At 49.1% G+C, this 17211-nt stretch overlaps 2 protein-coding genes across 5 annotated transcripts; one reads left to right on the top strand and one right to left on the bottom strand.

Moving 5' to 3' along the window:
- p3h3 (prolyl 3-hydroxylase 3) lies at positions 1-6073 on the bottom strand. The gene is made up of 16 exons (XM_047033954.1): positions 5288-6073; positions 4956-5140; positions 4617-4775; positions 4026-4218; positions 3724-3855; positions 3438-3571; positions 3169-3258; positions 2941-2993; positions 2778-2857; positions 2378-2505; positions 2189-2284; positions 1866-2016; positions 1581-1698; positions 1126-1201; positions 822-962; positions 1-526 (listed from the first exon to the last, which is right to left on the bottom strand). Exons 1-16 carry the CDS (start codon positions 5586-5588, stop codon positions 359-361), a joined length of 2205 nt encoding a protein of 734 aa, XP_046889910.1. The 5' UTR covers positions 5589-6073; the 3' UTR covers positions 1-358.
- Positions 6074-6183: 110 nt separating this feature from the next.
- On the top strand, positions 6184-16929 carry usp5 (ubiquitin specific peptidase 5 (isopeptidase T)). 4 transcript variants are annotated; one of them, XM_047033933.1, is made up of 20 exons: positions 6184-6443; positions 7106-7234; positions 7426-7492; positions 7586-7713; positions 7886-8031; positions 8421-8605; positions 8783-8877; positions 9742-9935; positions 10302-10373; positions 11474-11564; positions 11662-11787; positions 11892-12045; positions 12763-12937; positions 13155-13243; positions 13435-13563; positions 13982-14125; positions 14395-14540; positions 15089-15239; positions 15451-15535; positions 16154-16929. In XM_047033933.1, the coding sequence occupies exons 1-20, from the start codon at positions 6336-6338 to the stop codon at positions 16245-16247; spliced, it is 2508 nt and encodes an 835-aa protein (XP_046889889.1). In that variant the 5' UTR covers positions 6184-6335; the 3' UTR covers positions 16248-16929. The 4 variants fall into 4 exon arrangements, with proteins under 4 accessions (XP_046889889.1, XP_046889872.1, XP_046889881.1 ...); XM_047033916.1 differs by having other exon boundaries at positions 13435-13620; XM_047033925.1 differs by having other exon boundaries at positions 6202-6443; positions 7429-7492; positions 13435-13620.
- The last annotated feature ends 282 nt before the right edge of the window (positions 16930-17211 follow it).

Here is a 17211-nt window from a genome sequence, read left to right as displayed (position 1 = left end):
TTGTAGGGCCACATATTTATTCACATTTAAAATCCATTCCCTTTTACCTTCAGACGAAACATACCAGTTATGACAACACGCAATAACACACACAGTGGGAGTGAGAAATTCACACAGACACACAGAGGGGAGATCATTTCTATCCCACAAATACACACATAATACAGTGACACACTGAAGAGGATAGCCGGGGTGAGGTGGGGGGGGGGGGGAGATTGCGTAGGTGGCGATCGAAAATCCTGGTGTAAAAATAGAGAAGTTCATGGTATTTTCGCCGGAGGAGGAGGAGTGAGGAGGGTTGTGGTCTGCATGGGTTGTGTGTGAAGAGGAGTACCCCCGTCGGATGGATGAATCCATCTCACAGCTCGTCCTTGCCCCCGGTCACCCTGCCCCTCCCCTGGGCACCTTCCCTGGAGCCCTGACGTCTGCTGCTCCGGGCCGTGGGGGCACGCTCTCCCTCCTCCTTCAGCTCTTTGGTCCCACTCTGTCCATCCACGGCCCACGCGGCCTCCGCCTCCTCTCGCTCCTAAAGGACAGAAGGCAGACAGGAAAGAGGGATGTAGAAAGAAGGCTCTCACCAGCCAATTGGCTGTCGGCTTTTCGCATGCACCACTGGGGTTTCATAAGTGTTACCCGAGGGGCGATTCTGGGGAGAGGGGGGATGGTGTCAATATTAAGAATTATTACGCATGTGGGGAACACATCATCATCACATGCTGCTCCTTATCCGTCTCCTTCATGTGTCATACTGACGGAATATTGCTTTTATTAATGATATGATACAACCTTCTACGGGATCCACATCCCATAATAAGCCTCACCATGTCTCTGTGGTGCTGCTCCTTGGTGAACCAGAGGGCCAGAGCACATCGACGGCCGGCGGTAACCGCGGTAACGCCGTGGGGGTTGACTGGACCCGAAGAGAAGCCGACCAGACGACCACAGCTGGGCTTCACCCGGGCCTAGAGGGCGAAAAGGTCAGGGGTCGTCGGGCATTGATGAGGACATGATTTGACAGTTGGGTGTCCATGACATGACTCTATGGTTTACATGGCCATCATTGAAGTTGTCACAAGACTTCAGTTCAAATGGTGTAACGGCGTTTCAGGGTAAAATACAACTGACCGTTACAGTCTTGGCATCCCTGTCTGTGAAGAAGAACTCTCCTCCGTCAAAATTGTCGTTCAGGTAGAGCACGGCACTGCAATGGAACCAGCAATAAGCACAGGTCTACTCGAGACAGTTTATGCAAGTTGTTTGACAGCGTAAGTTTCAGGGGGCAAATAAATGCCATTCCTGTCCTCTCAAGCTGAAAATCAAGTAAACATTACTTCTACCTGCACACCAACACTGGAAATGTACCTTTTAATCCTGCATGTGAATGTGTGTGTCTGCGTGTGTGCGTGTGTGTACCTCAAGTCTGTGTGTGTGTGTGTGTGTGTGCGTGTGTGTGTCTGCGTGTGTGTGTGTGTGTGTACCTCAAGTCTGTGTGTGTGTGTGTGTGTGTGTGTGCGTGTGCTTGTGCGTGTGTCTGTGTACCTCAAGTCTCTGTGTGTGTGTGTGTGTGTGTGTGTGTGTACCTCAAGTCTCTGTGTGTGAACGCTGGTGGTTCTCTCCAGCACTGCCTGGTGTCTGGTTCCAGGAGACAGTTGTCCACGTGGACAGGATGAGACAGATCCAGTCTTCCTTCCTGGTCCCCTGAGAAGACAGAAAAACACTGTCGGCACAGCTATACCAACAGGTTATGCCAACTGCTCGATTATCTATCTAATTGAGCTTCGGGTGTACCTGACAAGCACATATGAACTATCAACAGCTCTGAGAGGCTCTGTATCTCTGAGGGTTCCTAAGAGGGTCTCTGTTACCTGTGATTGCGCTGCGACACACCAGGTGTGTGTAGGAGAAGAATAGTCCGGAAGGGCTTCGGAAGTAGGAGTGCAGCAGGTTCCTCACCCTCTCCCCCATCTCGTGGAGCAGCCGTGCGTCTGTCTGGTTCACCAAGCCATCCTGGGACAACTGGAAGGAGGGGGGGGGGGGGGGGGGAGAAGGAGGACGACAGGTAGAAAAAGAGAGGGAGAAAAAGATGGAGAGACAATAGAGAGATTAACTAAGATTCGTAAAAGTAAAGGCTTAATTGCAGTCCAAGTCCAGGTTCCTCTTGGGGTTTTCTCTTCCGGGTTTCTCTTACTTTTACAGCTCTGAGAACAGTCAGGCCTTCAAACTTCTCGTGAGGCGTGTGTGGAGAACGTCTGCCCCGGTAACCATCTCCAACTGACGCAGCAACCTATCAGTGAGCCACAAAACCAGCTCATTTCATCATCATCATCATCATCATCGTCGTCTCATTGAATTGAATAAAATGCCAACATGAACTCACAGTTGCTAGGTTGAGTATTGTGTCACACTCTCTCTGAGACAGGACTCCATCCAGTACCACCCGATTAGTCCCGTTCAAAGCCTCGTCATCCATGGTGATCGTCACGCCAACCTGAGGAACAGGCCCGCCTGAGAGTACAACATTGAAAAGTGAGTAGGGAGCGTAGTCTAAGGAGGACACAAAAGTGCAATGTTGACAAACGTTATTTTCGTTTTTTTAATTCTTATTTCTCCCAGCATTTTTGAAAAATTATTTTATAGATTCTTTTTAAAAACCTTTTTCAAATTTGTTCTTTTTTTTTATGGACTATTGTGCCAAAGACTTGTACAGCAATGTACACACCCAGTGTCTGGAACTTAAAAATTCAAGTAAATACATGACAAACTTTAGACATAACTACCTGCATAAAATCCACTGTCGTCTGTCTCCAAAATCTTCTCCCCCTCCTTCATTTTCTCATTCAGCTTCTGTTTCTCAGCTCTGGAAACACAAGACGGGGAAGTTGTTCATTTATCCACCAAAACCATTTCAAAAGCTTAGTTTGGACACGTCTTGACTCTTACCTCCATGTTTCCCTGAGCGACTCGGGTACAATTTCTTCTGGTGTCCACAGATCCTACAGGTGGGTAGAAAAACCAAGAGAAGAATCTTCAGAAAAACACATGGAACACACGGAGCTAACATTCATTCCACATTAATGTCAATGTGGTGTTATGACTTGAAAATGTGGTCGTTGAAAGTTATGGAACAAACATTTGACAGTGAGAAAGCCAGACAGATTTATTCCTCACCGGGTCAATGAAATTTAAGTTCAGGTTTTCCATCCCAAAGTAGAGGAGCTTTTTTTCTTGCAATGAGCGACTCACATACCTCGAGATCTCCTGTGAGCAGAGAGACAGACAGGCGGACAGAAGGAAAGACACAAAGGCCTATAAATTCCCGTCATTTCTCCTTCATAGCCTCAGATACAGAGAGAAGCATGATAATAGTAGAGACTATATTGAGACTAGACTATTGAGACAAAAGGACTGGGTCCTCGTTAGCCCTGAGTCACTGTTACCCGGGAGGGCTGTATCTCTGTGTCTCCCCCTAGTGTCTCATAGTAGAGCTGCAGGTTGCTGAGGGAGTCGGTGTCGGAGGGGTAAAAGAGGAGGAGAGAACGAAGGGTTTGCACAGCTCCTGGGATATCCCCCGCTGTGGGAATGCCAGTAAGAGAGAGAGACAGGAGCCGTTAGCTTGACACAGTTTCATTCTGGACAAACCCCCAAGTGAGCTGTGAGCGAGACAGACAAATTGAATCTCATGACATCTTCCTCTGACCCAGAGGTGAACTGGTCCTCTCTGACCTTTGAACTGTGCGATGTGTAGATGCTCCAGCTGCATGGGCAAGAAGTCCTCCTGAGCTGAGATCCTTCCTGGCCTCGTCGCCACCTGGGTCACACAAGACTGCTGGCAGGACAGCAGGGAGAGAGAGAGTGCTGGATGGATGGAAGAAGAAGAAGAAGAAGAAGAAGAAGAAAAGGAGGAGAGAAATCAATACGCGAGAGAGCATTTCACAATCAAGACACAAAATGCCTCGTCACTTTTCTCGATCGCAACCCACGACCAGCCCTTCTTCTCTGACCATCTTCGCCGTCCCCGCTGGTACCTGCAGCCTTCTCAAACACTCCCTCCGCCCCATCCTCTCCTCGGTTCTCCGGAAGCAGCTGAGAAGCCACCTCGCACTGCACCCTGCACTCCGCTGTCTGCCTCAGGGTCTGGTCCACACAGCCCGCCCACCTCTCCACCGCACGCACCCAGTCAGACGAGGACTCAGAGAGCAGCGCAGAGTCATAGAAGACCTGTGGTGGATGGAGAGGGAGAGGAAAAGGAGGACATTAGAAAAGGATGCAGAAGAAAAAGCTGAAGGAGTAAAAACAAATATATATACATATATACAGTGTATCAATATACATTTCATTGCCCAGTAGAAGAATACTAGGCAGAGGTTACATAGTGTGTGTGTGTGTTTCCAATTGTGGCTATCAGAGTGAGATTTAGGAGAGTGAAGGTAAAGGAAACAGGAAGGAATGTGGCTCCCCAGGCCATGTGGGAGTGCCTCCTTAATTTCACCACCTACAGAAACATCTTCACACAAAAGGTTCCTGAACGCTAAAGCTGGATGGATGCCACAATCAAAACACCACTGAAATGATCACTACAGCAAACAGGCCAAGCCCCCCCCCCCCCTCTCTCTTACCCAGTGTTTCTCAGCCTCCGTCTCTCTATCCTGGAAGGCCTCCTCCGTCATTCCCTCCATCCTTCTGTACTTCTCAATGTTGTTCCTCATCTCCAGGTGACTGGGGTTAGCCACGAAGAACGTGTGTGCGGCAGACGCAGCTTTCTGCATCTTCCCCAACTGAGGAAGAGGAGGGGGGGGAAGGGGTGCGTGATGAAGAGAGAATCCAGGAACGAGGAGATGAAGGTCAATGAATGAGAAGAACGGTCAGGCAGAAGTACGGTAGTCGCCTCCTGCCTTGAGGATTTTTTGTTTTGTTTTTACGAAAAGCTTATATGGTCAGTACAGAATATGTGATACCTTATAGTAGGTGACTTGTAGGAAGTTGTAGGGGTTCCTGGAGCTGAACTCATATTCAATATCCAGGGAAACAGGAAGCTGTCCTGCGGGGGTAACATATCTTCCCAGGCAGAAGCGCACACACTCCGCCCGCCGCTGCACCCAGTCCTGTGCCCACAAGTCCCATAGAACCCCCTCCTCCGAATCTGGAAATATACCCACACCGTTTATAGTTGCGAAGTTACACATGAAAAGACCCCTGAAATCACCCACCCCCCTCCACACACACTCGGGTAGTCTACGTATAGCTCTCTCCTTACACACTTTATCGAAGTCTTATTAAATTCCAGTACCTAGTTTGTTCAGCCTGTCTTTGCCCGCTCCTATACATTCGTCATGACATTGCCTTCGGATTCGGAAAAGTGCCTCTCGTGTTGATATCGACTTCTCGAACTGTTCCGCAGCTTTCTCCCACTGCTCGTTAAAGTATGCACGAACGCCGCTGTAATATATGACATCGTACGGGGATAATAGTCCAGACACAGATCCTGTCGTGACCCCACTGCCTGCAGCAGGAGAAGTTAAATGTAAAAATGAAAGAAATGATACGTGCAGCGCCACGTACACAGTGAAATCATTTGAGTCCAGCGCCATCGTCCCAAGTTATTTTGGAAGGGAGTGGGAGGAGGAACCGAAGAAAGTGGGAAAGCAAGTGAAGGAAAGACGTGCATCATCAAACGTCCCAACATCTCGACGGTGTGGGCTGTAAAGTTAACTCGATATATCTGCTTCTTTCCCCAATGCCGCATGCACTATGGACAGGAACGATTAATTGACGTTTCGAATTACACTTATTGTTGCATATTTTTTTTTTTGCTATGGCAGATTGACCTCTCCTTTACCGTTAAATTCTTTAATTGTAGGCAGATTTTTTATTTGCCTAGCCAGACGATATTTGGCATTCTCACAGTTCAAACTGTCACGCAAAGCTGTTAAACTAGCATAGGCCTACAATTCTGATTAATTAAGAATTTCATTGCGTATAGCTACTTGTACTGAACTCAAAGACCTTGATCTCCAATGTTATGTGCGATAAATTGAATTTAACCAATCTTATGTTAAGCTACTCCATGCTACATAAGACTGCGGACTTGTTATCACTTGCGAATGTTGTGTGCACGTTCGGCCTTGCGTCGACAGACGGCGCACGAAACCCAGAACAGGTCCATCAGTGAGTTATTCATTCGAAAGTGGATAGCTAGCTAGCCAGCTTGACAGACAGTGAGTGGGGATACGAACGATTCCAACGCCAGACACGCCGTTTGAGCTGAGGAATCCAAAGCTGGGGTCTAAACTAAAATAACAAGTGTCCTACTCAAAGGCTGACTTACATAGATTGACATGGCGGAGGTTAGTGATATTCTGATGTCAGTTCTGTCCACAATTCGGGTACCGAGGCCCGGGGACCGTGTTCACAAAGACGAATGCGCCTTGTCATTTTCCTCTCCGGTGAGCAACCCATCATCCTGTTATTTCCGTTTAAACTGTCTCTTTAAATATCCGATGTTATGCAGTGATTGTTAATGCATATGTCTATCCTATTATCCGATCTTACCCTATCCTATCCAATTTATACGTTATAATATTGGTTCGATACCTAGCTAGTTTTGCTAGCTAGCTAGTTTAGCCTTGCTAGATAGCTTGCTAATGCAAGTGAACGTAGTGGCCGGTAGGCTAATGAAGGCAAAGTTAGCTAGCTAAGCTTCCTAGCTAATGTTAGCTGCGTGGCTAATGCTAGCGGTTGTTGCCAAATTGTCTCGTTAGTAAGACTAACTGCAGGATGACAGTACTGTTTTCAGTTCACTCATACCCATGTGTTAGAACGCTTGCTAGCCCAACTTCTAGCAGAAACATTAGCTAACTAAGCTATCTACACCACATTAATATAATGAATAGCTGTCTAACTAGTGTGTTCAGTTAGTTACATTGCTTGCCATCCACACAGAAGTTTAATTTTATATGATGATCACTTTTTCCATAATCTTTTGCATATTAATGATGTCAGGTGGCCAGTGTAGCAATGTCACATTAACACTTAACGTGGTTCCAAACTGACCCAAGTTGCCAGAACAGGTAAGCAACTTGTCCCTTACCCATTTTTTTATTCTCAGGAGAGTGAGGGAGGCCTGTACGTGTGCATGAACAGTTTCCTTGGCTTTGGCAGCCAGTATGTAGACAGACACCACACCCGGACTGGACAGCGGGCGTACCTGCACATCACCCGGACGCGTAAAGCACAGGTAACCATTGCTCTTTCGCTGACTACCGTCATCTTTTTATGTCCACTGAGAATTGCAAATATTGCTTGCATGTTGTTATTTTTACAAATGATATCGGGAGTTGTAGATATGTAAGTATGATGCTACTGAGACGCAACATTTGTTGATTCAACAGTGGCTACATATTGATTAGTATTTGTGGTTTTCTCTAGAAGGAAGAGGACAACAATTCTGGATCTGGAGACCCACCCAAGAAAAAACCCACCAGATTGGCCATAGGTGAGAGAAGTGTTTAGTTTAGACAAACAGTCTGCGGTATGAGTATGTTTTTTTCCCCTCTCCTACTGATCTAGGTCTCTCTCTCTCTGTCAGGGATCGAAGGAGGGTTCGATGTGGAACAGGAGCAGTGTGAGGAGGAAGTGAAGGTGGTCCTCTTACCTGACAGACAGGAAGTGACAGCTGAGGACATCGGCAGAATGCCTGATGTTGTGAGAGAGCGGGTGAGGCTCAGCATTTGTAAACACCTCACTGCGGCAGAGCTGAGCAGTGAAAATCAAACTGCTCAGAGTTTCTGTCAGAACTTTATCCGGAACCTTCCGACCGTCACAGAAGAGGTCTTCATATTACTGGGTGGTAGTAGTGTGATAACCTGTCTGTGTTACATCGGTGCAGGTGTCTCTCTCCATGGCTGGGCTGATGGCGGCAGACTCAGTGTCTCACGCCCTGCAGGTGCAGCAGTGGGACGGGGAGGTGAGACAGGAGTCCCGACACGCTGCCGGCCTCAAACAGCTTGACAACGGCATCAAGATCCTCCCCAGGTGGGACCCGGGAGCTCCGTTACATTTACATTTAGTCATTTAGCAGACGCTTTTATCCAGAGGGAGTTACAGTAAGTACAGGGACATTCCCCCCAAGGCGAGTAGGGTCAAGTGCCCAAGGACACAACATCATTTTTGCACGGTCGGGAATCGAACCAGCAACCTTCTGATTAATAGCCCGCTTCCCTAACCACTCAGCCATCTGACCCCCTCTACAGACTCACCTGGCTTTTATCTCACTTACTTGAGATGCTCACTTACTAGACAGTAGAGGTCTGCTCGTGGTGTTCACAGCTTTTTTAAGGTTATTACTGTCTCATCTGATCTATGAAAACAAATATTTTCTCTCTTGCCCTCTCTCTCGCCCTCTTCCTCTCTGACTGTGGCAGTGGCTGGCGTTGTGAGGTGTGTGACCTGCAAGAGAATTTGTGGATGAACCTGACGGACGGGATGGTGTTGTGTGGGCGGAGGTATTTCGACGGCACGGGGGGGAACAACCACGCCCTCCTGCACTTCCAGCAGACGGGACACCCGATTGCCGTCAAACTGGGCACTATCACCCCCGACGGAGCAGGTGAGAGCCCCAGGGACCGCGCACAGCCGCTTGTCCCGCCGGATTAAAAGAGGAAGTCGCACAGACGCCGTGCAGCGGTGTGCCTGAGGTGGAGCACAGACGCGGTCTCCCCCCGTGGCCTCCGGGTGGGACGTTCTTAGCACTGCCCTGTGAGCTGAACATCCGTTTTGTCTCCAGATGTGTATTCGTACGATGAAGACGACATGGTGCTGGACCCCAAGCTTCCGGAACACCTCGCCCACTTCGGCATCGACATGATGACCATGGAGAAGGTAGGATCTCGCACGCCCGCCAGCACGTCTCCCCCCTCTGGAGAGAGCGGCTCGCTGTGCCTCTCTGACAGGAATGTCAGTCGTTGTCAAATGAGCTAGTTTGATCACCTTGAAAAACCAGGCTGGCTTAAATGTGTGTTGAAATTGACCTTAAGCCCCCTTAGCTGTGATTCGCTTTGATCATGATTCCATCTTTTGCGAGGACAGAGCCAGCCTTCTGCTTTTTGCGACGTCGGTTGGTGTGCGACAGTGACACAGATACATTTGCCAGTTCCTTGTTGGCAGTCTGCCATAGTGCCAGAGCTGGCCTTGATTCAAAGCTGCATTTGTGTTCTAACAGCAGGCTGGAACACTGCACTGGGGGAGGACAGCATTCAGAAAAACTCCAGATCATTTCTTATTACCTCGTTCTCTTTCCCTCCCTTCTTCCTTTGTCCTTCTCCGCTGCTATTCCCAGTCCTCCATTATCACATCCACCTGTTCTCTCCCCAACTCCCCTCCCACAATCTCCTTCGCACGTCTCTCTTACCTTCTCGCTCGCTCATCCCTCCTCTTTCACCACCTGAGTCTCCTCTCTCTCTCTGTGTCTCTCTCTGTGTCTCTCTCTGTGTCTCTCTCTGTGTCTCTCTCTGTGTCTCTCTCTGTTTCTCTCTCTGTTTCTCTCTCTCTCTTTGACTCTCTCTCTCTGTCTCTCTCTGTCTCTCTCTCTTTGTGTCTCTCTGTGTCTGTCTCTCACCCTCTTCCTCCCTGATTTCCTGCAACCGGAGAATAAAATTCTCTTCCATTCGCTCGTTGTCTCTACCACCAGTTTTTATTGATTTTATTCATACTTTTTATTGGCTTTGTTTCCTCTCTGCCCTGCAGACGGAAAGGACGATGACTGAGCTGGAGATAGCGGTGAACCAGCGCGTGGGGGAGTGGGAGATGATCCAGGAGTCTGGCACCACCCTGAGGCCTCTGTCCGGCCCTGGCCTGACAGGGATGAAGAACCTGGGCAACAGCTGCTACCTCAACTCCGTCATGCAAGTCCTCTTCACCGTCCCAGACTTCCAGAGCAAGTCAGTATTTACATTTTACTTTTACATTTTAGTCATTTAGCAGACACTCTTATCCAGAGCAACTTGCAGTATGTACAGGGACATTCTCCCTGAGGCAAGTAGGGTGAAGCGCCTTGCCCAAGGACACAACGTCATATGCACGGCCGGGAATCTAACCGGCAACCTTCTGATTAATAGCTTGATTCCCTAACTGCTCAGCCATCTGACCCCCCTGGCAGTACCTCACCGTCCCCCTCCTCCCCAGGCTTCAGAGCACTGAGCTGGACAGATTTTTATTAGAAGACAATATTGAAAAAAGACAGATAGAAAACAGTAGAAACAAATTTGTTTTCCAAGTGACCCAACTGTAATGTTACCTTGCCGTAGGTATGTCTCCAACATCGAAAAGATCTTCGCTGAAGCCCCCAGCGATCCCACCCAGGACTTTAAAACTCAAGTGTAAGTGTTCAACACACCTTCCTAACCACTGATCTGAGGTCTGACTGTTCAACACACCTTCCTAACCACTGATCTGAGGTCTGACTGTTCAACACACCTTCCTAACCACTGATCTGAGGTCTGACTGTTCAACACACCTTCCTAACCACTGATCTGAGGTCTGACTGTTCAACACACCTTCCTAACCACTGATCTGAGGTCTGACTGTTCAACACACCTTCCTAACCACTGATCTGAGGTCTGACTGTTCAACACACCTTCCTAACCACTGATCTGATGTCTGACTGTTCAACACACCTTCCTAACCACTGATCTGAGGTCTGACTGTTCAACACACCTTCCTAACCACTGATCTGAGGTCTGACTGTTCAACACACATTCCTAACCACTGATCTGAGGTCTGACTGTTCAACACACCTTCCTAACCACTGATCTGAGGTCTGACTGTTCAACACACATTCCTAACCACTGATCTGAGGTCTGACTGTTCAACACACCTTCCTAACCACTGATCTGAGGTCTGACTGTTCAACACACCTTCCTAACCACTGATCTGAGGTCTGACTGTTCAACACACCTTCCTAACCATTGATCTGAGGTCTGACTGTTCAACACACCTTCCTAACCACTGATCTGAGGTCTGACTGTTCAACACACATTCCTAACCACTGATCTGAGGTCTGACTGTTCAACACACCTTCCTAACCACTGATCTGAGGTCTGACTGTTCAACACACCTTCCTAACCACTGATCTGAGGCTGATGCTCATTCCGGCAATGTTGTAGCTGTCTGTTTCACCAGTAGATGTCACTAATCGCTCACACACTGAAAACGATGCCAAATCTTTATTTAAATGGCAATGCACACTCTAACCCCTCCCACAAGCAACACATACACAGGCTCACACTTGATCCTTTGGTACCTTCTATTAAGAAGTGGGACATGATGGCTTCAGAGGAACATCCAGCGCTGCACCCGTTCTCACTGTCATCCTTCACACGCTCACAATTACATCTTCATTACTAATTCAAGATTCAATTCAAGACACTATCTCAGTCGTTTACCCGTAAACAAAATGATGCCTTCTGTGTCCCCTCAGAGCTAAGCTGGGCTATGGTCTGTTGTCAGGAGAGTACTCCAAGCCAGCCCTTGATCCTGGGGATGAGACCAATGCCTCTTCTGAACCCAGGGTAGGCGTGACCCTGCGTCATCAACTTACTACACGGCTTGGATGTTTAGTTTTTTTTGCTGTTGCCGTGGCTGATCGCAATCGTTCTTTGTTTCCAGGGCGACCAGGTTGGCATTGCGCCACGCATGTTCAAAGCACTTGTGGGGCGGGGCCACCCCGAGTTCTCCACCAATCGGCAACAAGACGCACAGGAGTTCTTATTGCACTTCATTAACATGGTCGAGGTGAGCCCTTCCTCTCGCGCCATCCTCTCTCCCTCGACCTGCCGCCTGCTTCTCTCACTCTCTCTTACTCTCTCTCTCTCTCTCTCTTGCTTTTTCTCCTGTAGAGAAACTGCCGTTCAGGAGCGAACCCTTCCGAAGCCTTTCGCTTCCTGGTGGAGGAGCGGATCATGTGCCAGCAGTCCCAGAAAGCCAAGTACACCCAGAGGGTAGACTACATGCTGCAGCTGCCCGTGCCCATGGAGCAGGCCACCAACACAGGTGAGGGCCGGCACTGCCCCCAGGGGGTCCACACCTGTCCCCAGGGGGTCCACACCTGCCCCCAGGGGGTCCACACCTGGCCCCAGGGGGTCCACACCTGCCCCCAGGGGTCCACACCTGTCCCCAGGGGGTCCACACCTGCCCCCAGGGGGTCCACACCTGCCCCCAGGGGGTCCACACCTGTCCCCAGGGGGTCCACACCTGCCCCCAGGGGGTCCACACCTGCCCCCAGGGGGTCCACACCTGCCCCCAGGGGGTCCACACCTGTCCCCAGGGGGTCCACACCTGCCCCCAGGGGGTCCACACCTGGCCCCAGGGGGTCCACACCTGCCCCCAGGGGTCCACACCTGTCCCCAGGGGGTCCACACCTGCCCCCAGGGGGTCCACACCTGGCCCCAGGGGGTCCACACCTGCCCCCAGGGGGTCCACACCTGGCCCCAGGGGGTCCACACCTGCCCCCAGGGGGTCCACACCTGGCCCCAGGGGGTCCACACCTGCCCCCAGGGGGTCCACACCTGCCCCCAGGGGGTCCACACCTGGCCCCAGGGGGTCCACACCTGGCCTGTTACCTATCACCTGGGGGGGGGGGGGGGGGGAGATTTGTAGATATACATACGTCTGAAATGGCGTCCCTAGTAGGATGTTGGAGTAACGATGGATGGTCTCTCTCTTAACTCTTCCCCCCCCCCCCCCCCCCCCCCCCCCCTCCGTCACCAGAGGAGCTGCATGAGGCCGAGAGGCAGCGCGAGGCGGCTGACTCGTCGGGCGCCCCGCCCCCGGCGAGCGTGCGTGCCCGGATCCCCTTCACGGCGTGCATGGCGGCCCTCAGCGAACCGGAGACGCTTACAGACTTCTGGAGCTCCGCCGTGCAGGCCAAGACCAGCGCCACCAAGTAGGGACACGCTCACGTTGTGTGCTCCTCGCGGGCAGTCTGGGTTCGAATCCGGCCCAGGCCTTTTACTGCATCTCTCTCTCTCCACACATTTCCTGTCCTCTCCTTAAAAACACTGTCTCTATTGAGAATAATAATAAATGCATAAATGCCATTAAAAAAATATATATTAAAAAAATAAAATAATAATGACCTATTTTCTGTCTTCTTCCGACAGAACGACGCGCTTCGCTTCCTTCCCTGATCACTTGGTGATCCAGATAAAGAAGTTTACCTTCGGGTTGGACTGGGTCCCTAAGAAACTGGGTAGGCAGTGGCCGTTTCCCTTGACAATGTGCCTGAATGAAAACACTGTGTGAATTAATTTTCAACTTTTTATTTTTACATTTAAGATTCGTATATGTTTATTGTATGCACCTTCCTGCCACAGTAAAATTACTGATGGTCTCAAACTGATGGTTGTAATGACTCATGTTGTGTTGCTGATGTGTTGACAGACGTGAGCATCGATGTTCCCGACATGTTGGATCTGAGCGCGCTCCGTGGGACCGGCCAGCAGCCGGGGGAGGAGCTTCTGCCGGAGGTGGCCCCGCCTCCGCTCATGACCCCTGACGTGGAGGTCAAAGGTATCCTGGGTTTCCACGGCAACGAGGAGGACGACTCTCTCTACTCTCCACTGCTGTGTCAGTTTGTCTGTCGTTTCTGCTACTTTCCTTCCTTCTCCTCCTGACTCGCGTGTCGTTCGTCACCATCTTTTTCTAGCTGTCTTTTTTCCCGCCTTTTTCTGTTTCCTTGTTCTCTGTCTGGATTTCGTCTGTGACTCTGTTAGCGTCCTCAAATTATTTGTCTTAAGTTTGCACCAAAGGAGGCCATTCAAGTTGACATTTATTTATATTTAGTTACATTTGTTTTAATATCATTTTTTAGTTACATATCGTTTTCTTAGTATTACTCAGTTTTCAGAATGGTTCAGTTATTTATCAAGTATAGTTTTGTGTGTCCAGTTGTTGCCTCTTGTTTTAAATGTGCTCCCTCTGGCCTCAGCCCCAGTCCTGGACGACTCCACTGTGTCCCAGTTATGTGAGATGGGATTCCCCTTGGAGGCCTGCAGGAAGGCTGTGTACTACACTGGGAACACTGGGATCGACGCCGCCATGAACTGGGTCATGGGCCACATGGATGACCCAGGTGGGTAACTAAGTCGTATATATGTATATAAGTAGAGTCAGGTGTCTGCGCGGTTAGGGAATCGGGGCTAGTAATCAGAAGGTTGCTGGTTCGATTCCTGGCCGTGCCAAATGACATGTCCTTGGGCAAGGCACTTCACCCTACTTGCCTCGGAGGGAATGTCCCTGTACTTACTGTAAGTCGCCTGCTAAATGGCTGAATGTAAATGTAATATAATATATATATTTTTTGAATATAAAATATTTTTTCCTTCTTGTGATTGGCCCCAGATTTCTCCGCCCCCCTGGTGTTGCCAGGCTGCAGCTCCGCCCCCGGGACCACTCCCACTGCTGAGAGTGTACCCGAGGAGCACCTGGCGACCATCGTATCCATGGGCTTCAGCAGAGACCAGGCGACACGGGCGCTGAGGGCCACGGTGAGACACGGGACACCAAACTAACCAGCAGCCTGAGATAGAAGGGGTCTGTGCTCACACCAAACGCCAAGCGAATTATTTGCGCGAATGAAGCGAATATTCGCCTTGCGTTCATTTGTGTATATTAGCGCTGATCGCTAGTTCTTTTTTTGTACTTTTCCGTTCTTTTTTCATCGTAAACCATGTCCGAAAATTCGCGCATATTCGAGGTGTGCAGAATTTTCTTTCAGTCTCGTCTGTGTGATTTGGGGAAGAGAAAGGACAATAAAGAGGAAGAGGGGAAGGGAAAAAAGGAAGATGGAACACATTTCTGAAGAAAAACTGGCTTTAAACATAAAGTTTATGTTGTCGACCCAAGCAATCTTTATAACTAGAGTGCTTGACCCCAGAATAGCAACTGTGCTCTAAAACTTTGTTTACTCACACCACACAAAACCGTTTTGTTTTTATTACACACCCAGTTCAACCATTTGGAGTAACATGTGACCTACAGAGACCCCTAAGAACCTTAACCCTCTCTCTCTCGCTCTCTCTCTTTTTCCTGCCAGAGTAATGTTCTGGAGAGGGCAGTTGACTGGATCTTCTCCCACCTGGACGACCTCGAGTCCATGGAGGTGTCGGAAGGGGGGCGCTCTGCGGCTGAGAGCGAGGCCAGCAGGGACCCTCCTCCTGGGCCACGCGTCAGAGACGGTCCTGGCAGTAAGTCCTGTGTGTTTGCTTGTAGTGTTGATACAGCACTGCATTGTTTCGATCCCTATCGTGTGGAGTTTACCAGAGGGAGAACACTCAGTCATATGCAACTTTGATGCTCACTGTTGCTATTGTTCTCTCTCTCTCTCCTCTATCTTTCTATCTCTCTCTCTCTCACACCATCTTTTTTTTCTTCACCCATCTCTCGTTCTGTCTCTAGAGTACGAGTTGTTTGCCTTCGTCAGTCACATGGGCACCAGCACCATGTGTGGCCACTACGTCTGCCACATCAAGAAGGACCAGCAGTGAGTAACTGCTTCCTGTTACGACCGGAGGAGGAAACCCTCCCGTAGAGCCAGAGGGAGAACACTCATTCATATGCAACCTTGATGCTCTCTGTTGCTGTTGTTCTCTCTCTCATCTATCTCTCTCTCTCTTGCTCTCTCTCTCTCTCGCTTTGTCTCTCTCTGTTCCTCTCGCTTAGTCTCTGTTTCTTTCTCTCTCTCTCTCTCTCGCTTTGTGTCTCTCTCTCTGTGTCTCTCTCCTTCCTGTCGATGACAATCTCTTAATCATGCAGAGCAGTTTGTAACACACCCGATTCAAACGAATGTTCGTCATCAGTCTTCTGCTGAGCTTCGTAACTACCCATTCATGTGAATCAGGGAAACATCTAAAACATGCCAGACGGTGGGTCTCTGAGGACTAGAGTTGAGAACCACTGATTTAGAGCTTTAGACCCTCACAAGAGTCCTACGTAGGAGGCAAGCAAGGGCACAACTGTTGGTAGCCTACTTAAGGATCGATGGTTACTTGCGAGGTAGACAGAAATCCAAGAGACTGGCTGTCTTTTGACCCTGTCTGTTACTGATCTGCTGGTCTTCCTTCTTCTTTTCCTTCTGTGTCCTTCCTTCTTCCTCTCCCAGGTGGGTTATCTTCAACGATCAGAAGGTGTGTGCCTCAGAGAAGCCTCCCAAGGACCTGGGTTACCTGTACTTCTACCGAAGAGTGGCAGAGTGAACGTAGGAGGGAGGAAGGAAGTTTTTCGTGGGGGGGGGGCGAGAGGGGGAGGGGGGCCAGAGCAGCAGAGCACCGAAACCCACACAAAGCAAGCACTCTCTCACTCTTAACGGGCCGCTAAGAAAACGCTTCACACAGGCTTCTGAACTGACAAAATTAGGTTGTAAATACGCTTCTCGGCGGTGTTGCAAGGGGTGCTCTTTCGCAAAGGGTTAGCGTAGGTCTTGGTGCCAGGCTTTTGGTTCATTTCAAATACAAATTCATCCCCTCTGTTGACTCAAGCGGCTGTTGATATTGTATATCTGTGGCTGGTGAACACTGCCCCTTCCTGCTCTAAACTTCTCTAGACACTCTCATCTCCTCCCTTATTGGATAGCTGCCATTGTGATGTTATCGCTTCTTCAGCCAAACACCACCTCCTCTGCTTCACCTGGTTACAAGAAACAGTTGGACATTCACTATCCCAAATATCTATTAAACAAAGGATAAAAACAGTTCAAATGTGTATTTAAAATAAACTGTAATAAAAAGTTCAATAAACACCAAACCGAACTGGTTGTTCTTTGAAGTGTGGGGTGATGGTAATTTAGCAAGGTGGTTTCATTTTATTTTGTTTATTTTGCATAAATGAATTCCTTTGTTACTTCTGCTCTGACGAATAAAGACTTGTCTTTCTGCCGTCCTTGTCTCTTGCTTCACTTTTTGGAAACGTTTTTGAAAGGTAGAGACTACGTTATTACAGATCGCATCTGTTTTTATTGTAATTTTCTGGGTTTTGACACCCACAATAATTACGAGTAAATCTAAATGTATTTTCAGTAAAGGACGTAAACAAAGACGCAGTTTCTGTGCCTACTCACAAGCCTACTTGTAGCCTACTTGTAGGCTTGTAGCGTGTAATTGCGTTACATTTCAATGTGTTAAGGAAGGATTCCTGTCATTTGCAGTAAAGTATAGACCCTGT

Source organism: Hypomesus transpacificus, chromosome 2 (genome assembly GCF_021917145.1).
Source record: "Hypomesus transpacificus isolate Combined female chromosome 2, fHypTra1, whole genome shotgun sequence".
NCBI lineage: Eukaryota > Metazoa > Chordata > Actinopteri > Osmeriformes > Osmeridae > Hypomesus > Hypomesus transpacificus.
This window is presented reverse-complemented; position numbering and strand designations above follow the sequence as displayed.

Bases quoted from the DNA above. Each gene is read 5' to 3' on its own strand.
- p3h3 (XM_047033954.1), bottom strand. From the start codon at position 5,588: ATGGCGCTGGACTCAAATGATTTCACTGTGTACGTGGCGCTGCACGTA. The intron at 2,017-2,188 runs GTAAGAGAAACC...CCCTCCTTCCAG, and splicing joins CTGTTCTCAGAGCTGTAAAA to TTGTCCCAGGATGGCTTGGT. The intron at 1,699-1,865 runs GTAACAGAGACC...CTGTCTTCTCAG, and splicing joins GTGTCGCAGCGCAATCACAG to GGGACCAGGAAGGAAGACTG.
- usp5 (XM_047033916.1), top strand. From the start codon at position 6,336: ATGGCGGAGGTTAGTGATATTCTGATGTCAGTTCTGTCCACAATTCGG. The intron at 13,244-13,434 runs GTAGGCAGTGGC...ATGTGTTGACAG, and splicing joins CTGGGTCCCTAAGAAACTGG to ACGTGAGCATCGATGTTCCC. The intron at 15,240-15,450 runs GTAAGTCCTGTG...TTCTGTCTCTAG, and splicing joins CGTCAGAGACGGTCCTGGCA to AGTACGAGTTGTTTGCCTTC.